The 8,010-nt window shown below is 34.2% G+C and overlaps 1 protein-coding gene across 1 annotated transcript; it reads left to right on the top strand.

Moving 5' to 3' along the window:
* The first annotated feature begins 2,303 nt into the window (after nucleotides 1-2,303).
* On the top strand, nucleotides 2,304-6,541 carry LOC110939842 (salutaridine reductase). Its single transcript, XM_022181416.2, has 3 exons — nucleotides 2,304-2,643; nucleotides 4,910-5,092; nucleotides 6,003-6,541. The coding sequence occupies exons 1-3, from the start codon at nucleotides 2,335-2,337 to the stop codon at nucleotides 6,399-6,401; spliced, it is 891 nt and encodes a 296-aa protein (XP_022037108.1). The 5' UTR covers nucleotides 2,304-2,334; the 3' UTR covers nucleotides 6,402-6,541.
* The last annotated feature ends 1,469 nt before the right edge of the window (nucleotides 6,542-8,010 follow it).

Below are 8,010 nucleotides of genomic sequence, written 5' to 3'. Positions count from 1 at the left end.
CCTCTCAAAACTAGTCACAAACTCCACCATCTATGGCTTCCATCACCACTTGGCATCGCCACCTCCGCAGCTACCACCACCTGCCACCGAACGCCACCATAGATCTTAGCGAAGCAAATGGATACCACCACCACTATCACCGCCACACCTGCAAATCAAACCAACACCTAAAAAACCCACAAATCAAAACCACCTGCAAATTAAGCCACCATTTGTAAATCGCGTGCTTGACGATGTGGGTTTAGAACTCGAAGAAAAAAAGGGTGGCGACAAGGGTTTATGTTTTGAGCTCAGATCTGAGTGGTCTGGCGACAATGGCTAGGGATTAGGTTTGAGTGGTGATGGCAAGATGAATCAGATCTGCTTAAAGGGTTTCTGATATGGGGGCGGTGATGGTAGGCTGATTTTGCCCAATAGTTGTTGGTGGTGGACTGATTTCGATTTAGATAGGGTTGTGATGGTGGTTTCTAGTGGCGGCGTAATGCTTGTGGTAGTTGTTGATGTTTGGTGGTCGCCAGCGAGTTTTTTCAGAGAGAAAGGGATGAGAGGGGGTTTATATATCGTTTATATGATGGTAGTTGCTCATGTCGATTGATTATGGTGGTGACCGGCAGTACGGTGGTTGCTGGTGGTCGACAGGTGATGGTGGTGGTGGGTGGTGTCGGCAGGTGATGGTTGGCGGTGGGCAGTAGGTGAAGGTGGTAGTGGTGCAGGATGGTAGCTGTTGGTGCTGAGGCTGGTGGTGGTTACAGAAGAGAGATAGAGTGATAGAGCATTTAAAGAGAAAAAATATAGAGATGAGAGAGTGTATGTTTTTGGCGTGTTACATATGTATTATCTATATTTACATTTAAATATAAATTACTAAAGTACCCTTATTTTATACTTGAAATTACCAAAATACTCTTTCAGTTAACATACGATATGGATGGAGTTAAGGTCGTGAAGTATACTGGCGACAAAACTGAAACATCATGCAGGAAAATGACTATTTTTAAATTATTATTATTATTATTATTATTATTATTATTATTATTATTATTATTATTATTATTATTATTATTATTATTATTATTATTATTATTATTATTATTATTTTTAAACAACCTAACATACTCTTAAATACATTAATTTGTTTGTTCATAATGCGACTTAAAACCTTACCACTTAAAAGTGATTATACCTTAACAAATATATTGGTATGATCGAGCTACTACGAGACCTTTGAACATTATGAAACAAATCAATCTCAAAACAACTCGTTCAATAAATGGTTTACCTAAACATAACCCAAATAATAAATGAATAGATTAGTGAACATGGTTAAGTTTAAAGGTTTTCTAAATAGTTGCTATTAACATATTAAAAATTTTTAAATTTAAATTTTAACATTTTTTAGCTTTAACTTTCTCTCTTACTAGTATTAATTTTCGAAATTTGAGATTAATTTCCTTTCTTAAATTTTCTATCAACATTTCATTTGCAAGAACTTTATTTATTTGTTGTAACTAGTGATTAAGTAAATATATAAAACACGTTTGTTTTATACTATTTCATTAACTATTTTTGAAATTTTAAGCTTTTGTTATAAAATAAGTTTGTTATAACTATTACATCAACTATTCTCGAGCTAAATGTATACAAGTTTGTTAATCAAGTATGAGATATAAGGAAACGAAAACAATAAAAAGACACAAGTGATAAAAAAAATGTTTATTTGAGTCCGGAGTAATTAGTTGGTTAAATTGTTAAAAACCTACCATGTATCACTTGTATTAGCAAATAAACATAAATGAATCGACTCGAAACATGACACGATTTTAAGTGTCTTCGACGCAATATAAAAAATATACAAGTCATGCCACCAACTCAACTCGTTAATTCATATATCGTTAACTCACCAACCCGACATGATTTAGTCAAGCCCCTACCATTTCAAAATAGTTAGGCACGTTTTGAAATTAGAATATATTAACTTTAAGCTTTTATAAATAAACGCAATGAATGTTATAAACTCATTTTTTATTTTACCTTTTCAGAATAGTTAAATATGGATTCCCCACCTACGTAAACCTAGTGGAATTTTATAACCAGTAACACCCACGCGGGGACAATTATATATTTCAAATCAAGTAACTTTACTATTTCTAATTTAAAATTCAAATAATTTATTACTTCTTCTAAAAGTCTAGAACTTCAAGGGCTGATTCCATCTTACGACATTTAGTCAATTCTATACATAAATATGTTCATACCTATATATATACACCCCCACTAGTGGTTCTCAATCGATTACATATTATTGCTTCCACATTTCCTACTCACAACTGCCAAATGGAATCATCAACTACACGGCAGCAGCCATCCATCTCCACCAAATGGTGGTCCAAGGACACGGTGGCCATTGTCACCGGTGCCAACAAGGGTATCGGGTACGCGCTGGTTAAACGGTTTGCTAAGTTAGGGCTAACCGTTGTGCTAACCGCGAGAGATGAGTCCAAAGGGTTAGAGGCCATGGAATCACTAAAGGTTCTTGGTCTCGACCATAATGTTCGTTTTTTCCAGCTTGACATATCCGACCCGATCTCTATTAGCTCATTTGTTACTTGGTTTAGATCCGGATTCGACTCGTTTGATATTCTTGTGAGTACTCTTCATCTATATATACAATCTGCATGTATACATTTGGCTCATATTTTATTATATCATACATTTTTATTATTCAAGTAAGTAATTAAATCTTTGTCGTGATATTGCGAGTTGTTGTTTAAAATCCAACCCGTGAAATCTACAATGAATTACAGCATCAAAACGAAAATTTGCACTTCACATGTTTCAATAAAATTATTAACTAGAAGAAAAATGACTTGGAGGATAATATAATGTAACACCTAGAGGATATATAATATAATGTAACACCCTGTAAATCTCACATTAGTCATAAACTAATGAGATGATGTATATAAAAAATGTCCCCGGACTTCAAATATTACAATGCGTTTTGGTCGCATTACAAGGTGTTCTGGTCGCATTGATAGTAAACTAGTTTATTTCCCCGCGCTTCGCAGCGGGATCTTGATCGGTATCGATTTGGTTTATTTCATACTAACACCATACATGCATTCGGTATAGCAATCAACATCTTCTCTACGTCGACTGAAAACCATAAAACAAACACGGTGCCAATACCGATGTTGTTGGGTCCGGCTCAATATGGTACAATACAGTTAATAGTGATACTATCAGTTTATTGAAACTAAAAGCAAAAATATAAATACCGGTACCAAATATCGATGTTGTTCGTTCAGTTTTACGTTCGGTACAGTAGCGACACAGTGTCTACTTTCAATAAGATTTACTGAAAACCATAAATATGAATACCAACACTTATGTTGTTTAGCCGTTTTCTTTTCGGTATGGTGGCAGCACGATATCCTTCTTTAATAAGATTTATATCGGAATGTTGGAAAAAATACATAGATGTGTATTTAGATTATTTTTAGAAAATTAACATACACAAATTATTTAAAAAAAATATATTAAATGAATAGTATCTAAAACAAATACTTTAAAAAAGTTATTTATTATTCATGACCCCTCTACTTTAATATATAAATATTATTAATAAAATAATCAAATGAACACTAAATAAAATATTACTAAAAAACAAATCTTTAAAAAGATTCATTTACTGTTCATACTAACTTTGTTTTCATATGTATAATAATAATAATGATAATAATATATTAAAAAAAAGATATATGCAAATTTAGAATTTTTAAAAATTTTATGATCGTAGTTATTACTAAAAAATCAAATTGAAATCCAAAGAAAATACTACTAATAAAAAACAAAAAACAAATGCCTAAGAATTATCAATTACTATTTATTACTAAAAATTAAATAAATAATAAATAAAATATTACTAAAAGTTAAAAACCAAATACTTAAAAATTTGGAACACTATTCATCACAGCTTTACATTAATATGTATAATATGTATAATGAGGCCAAATGGGCGTTATCCATGGATGGGTGACCATCGGGGGCGTACCCAAGTTATGGGTTGGGTGGGTGGGCGTCCCCTTATAAAAAAAAAGAGTTAAATGTCATTTTAGTCCTTGTGTTTTGGGCCATTTTGCCAGATAGTCCAAAGGTTTTCATTTATAGGTCCAAAAAAGTTTCACCGTTGCCATTTTAGTCCTCTGGGTTAATTTCATCAATTTTTTCTGTTATCAAGAAGGGCAATTCGGTCATTTTATATGGCTGAATTGTCCTTCTAGTTAACAGAATTACATATAAAATGACCGATTGTCCTTCTTGTTGATATGAAAAATAGATGAGGTTAACCTAGTGGACTAAAATGGCAATGGTGAAACCTTTTTGGACCCACAGGCGAAAATTGAAACCTTTGGACTAAACTGGCAAAATGACCCAAACCAGAGGGACTAAAATGACATTTAACTCGAAAAAAAAAACATTGCATTTTATAGGTTAAAATTCCGATCGCACTCTTTGAAATTTTGGCTAAACCCCTCGTTCGCATCTCCATAAAATAGTTTTTGGACCCGCCACTGATGACCGTCTGAGAAGTCTTCACACAAATAGCAAAAACAAATCCGTGATCTAGCTTTTAAATTCATGATAATCAAATGGATCCAATATATTGTATGCCAATATGCCATTTTATGAGATCACAGACACTACCTCCCAAAATATTGATTTGGTCATGTTGGCATGTCCGCATGTGTCATACATTTGGCAGCAATAAAATATATAAATATAACTTTATATAGATAAAATGAATCTTGGTGTGTTATAATCAGATTTGCAGATATACTTAGAAAAATAAATAATGAGATATTGTTTCTGATCCATGTTCATAACACCGGTACCATATTTGATACAGGTGAACAATGCAGCTATAAGTTTCAACCCCATGGGCGAGAACTCGATGGCTTACGCCGATACAGTGATTGGCACTAATTACTACGGATCAAAACAGTTTACAGACGCCATGTTGCCCCTTTTTCGTCGTTCGGCTTCCATGAGCCGCATACTCAACATCAGTTCTCGTCTTGGAACATTAGATGTACGTACCTGCATATTCATGCATAACATAAGTCAATTAAGTATTCTAGTTTAGGTAGATCGGGTAGGGTTGAAGGGTAAACACTTTTTTTATGTGTTAGTATAATCACTACAATGTATAATAATTCTATATAAAATAATTTAGAACATGTATTTCTTAAAATACAACATTTCCGCCATATTTCCAATCACTAACTTCGCTCTTTCCCATTTTATCTAATTTTTTTATACACAAGTTTGAACAAGTTTAAGATAAAATCATAAGTTCTATCAATCGCCAGTTAATTTTGTAACTTTTTAAAAGAATGTGTTCCTTAAATATACGTTTATATGATCGCTTTTTCGACTCGTCAATTATTTTAAAAACTTTTAAACAAAAGATCAAACATCTTTAACCAAATATTTTTTTTTTTTTGTTATATTATTATTTGCGACCCATTAAGTTGTGAGAACTTAGAGAACTCGGCATTGCCGTGTGAGTTTCGCCCCTATTTTTTTCACACCCCTAGATTAAAATGTTAGAAAAGACTGTCTTAAAAAAATTTAAAATTTCGAAATCGTGTTTTTCAGCCTCTTACAACAGCTGTAAAAAACTGATTACATAAGCATGACATAACTTTTTACAATATTTACGACTATTTTTTTGAAAAAGTTGATTTTTTTTAGGATTTTTGGTAAAAGAAATTTTGAAAAACCCTTTCGTAAGGCCGAGTTCTCTAAGTTCTCACAACTCTTATAAGTTTTCATTTCACCCTAACCCATATATCCTAAGAACAGTTTACCAGTGAGTCGTTTTCGGTGGCTATTTAGTCACTGCGTTTTTGTGACTTAACATGTCACATGGTAGCTTTTATTTATTTATTTACATATTTTGTACTGGTATAATAAATTATTTCATGTGTGAAATGCAGAAGCTGAAAAACACAAAAATGAAGGCAATACTCGGAGACATAGAAAGACTGAGTGAACACCAAATCGAAACGGTGGTGAATGCGTTTCTACAAGACGTGGCGGAGCAACGCTGGATGACGGCTGGGTGGCCGGAGATATGGACGGATTATTCCGTTTCTAAGCTCGCCTTAAATGCATATTCTCAGGTTTTGGCTCGTAGGTATGAAGGTTTGGTGAGCGTGAATTGTTTCTGTCCTGGCTTCACTCAGACGTCCATGACTGACGGCAAGGGCAACCACTCGGCTGATGACGCTGCGACAATGGCTGCAGCCATCGCGCTGCTTCCACCGCGGTGTCTCACCACCGGGAAGTTTTACGCAGCGTCCACAACAAATGGAGGGATGATATCAAAACTGTAACATGAATACATTTTTGTTTATTTTTACTTTTACAAAAGGTTGATGAAATATTTAAAAACTTCATTTTTACTTTTACAAGATGTAATATGTGTTTAAGATTACTTTTAGACATTTTTCAAAGAAGGTGGTAAGTTTGAATCACAAAAGTTGTAACTCTTTACGACATTGCATGTACTGAAATATATTATATAAGTTAAATGTTTACGGTTTTGTTAAATATATATTTACGTACAACAATGCATGGTTTCTAGTGTAAATAGTCACTAATTGATGTTAAAATATGTTAAATTTTTATGAAATGACTAATACTATGGTTATTAAGAAAACTACAAAAAAAAAAAAAAACAAAAAAAAACAAAACCATCAAACCCTTCTTCGTTGTTGAATGATGCACATGTTATCGCTGTCATAGCGTCTAGGCCTGTAAACGAACCGAACGAACACGAACATATGCATGTTCGTGTTCGTTCATTTAACTTTAAACGAACATGAACACGAACACGAACATATAATTGAACATGTTTTTTTGTTCGTGTCCCGTTCATTAAGAAATCGGGCATGTTCGTGTTTATGTTCGTCCATTTAAAGTCTAAACGAACAGTTCACGAACATAAACGAACACAAACGAACATGAACAAAAAGAAAATTTAACTGAACATATATGAATAAACATAAACAAACATAAATTAACATGATTGAACAAACAAAAAAGAACACAAATGAACGTAATTGAACAAATATAGACAAACACAATTTAACATTAGTGAACACAAACAAACAAGTCTAATATATTACAATTCATCTGAAAACACATCTAAATTAGGGTTCATATGTAGTAAAATTAAGTAGTTTTTTTATATAAATATTAAATAAGTGATCAGTTACGATCTAAGAAAAATTCAAAAATTTCATTTTTATTACTAGAAAAGTTAATTACTAAGTAATTATATTTATATAAGTAGTTAGAAAACCTAATATTTATATAAATATAATTATTTGTGTATTCACTAAAATTTAAACGAACGTAAATAAACGAAGAGTTAACTGCCATTTTCGTCCCTGTGGTTTGGTCACTTTGGCCATTTCAGTCCATTTTTCAAAAATGCGCCATTTTCCTCCCCCACGTTCTGGAAAGGTGCCATTTCAGTCCAAAAATCATAACCCAGTTAAGTCAGTTAGTAAATAAGGACTGATTGTGTAAATTTGTAACATAAAGGACCATTTAAGTAAATATTAAACACCACCACCACTAGCCCTGCCACCACCACCACTCCGCTGCCACCACCACCACCGCCACCACAGCCCTGCCACCACCACCACTCCGCTGCCACCACCACCACCACCGCCACCACAGCCCTGCCACCACCACCACTCCGCTGCCACCACCACCACCGCCACCACAGCCCTGCCACCACCACCACAGCCCTGCCACCACAGCCCTGCCACCACCACCACAGCCCTGCCACCACCGCCACCACAGCCCTGCCACCACCACCACTCCGCTGCCACCACCACTCTCACAGATCGTAAACAACTCCCCACGCTTTGTAATTGTTCAATAAGCATGCCCGACACCACGTGAAATCGGAGTTTTTATAAAAAAATTCAA

Source organism: Helianthus annuus, chromosome 1 (genome assembly GCF_002127325.2).
Source record: "Helianthus annuus cultivar XRQ/B chromosome 1, HanXRQr2.0-SUNRISE, whole genome shotgun sequence".
NCBI lineage: Eukaryota > Viridiplantae > Streptophyta > Magnoliopsida > Asterales > Asteraceae > Helianthus > Helianthus annuus.
This window is presented reverse-complemented; position numbering and strand designations above follow the sequence as displayed.

Coding starts and splice junctions, on each gene's coding strand:
- LOC110939842 (XM_022181416.2), top strand. CDS start 2,335: ATGGAATCATCAACTACACGGCAGCAGCCATCCATCTCCACCAAATGG. Junction 2,644..4,909: donor TCGACTCGTTTGATATTCTT/GTGAGTACTCTT, acceptor TATTTGATACAG/GTGAACAATGCAGCTATAAG. Junction 5,093..6,002: donor CTCGTCTTGGAACATTAGAT/GTACGTACCTGC, acceptor TGTGAAATGCAG/AAGCTGAAAAACACAAAAAT.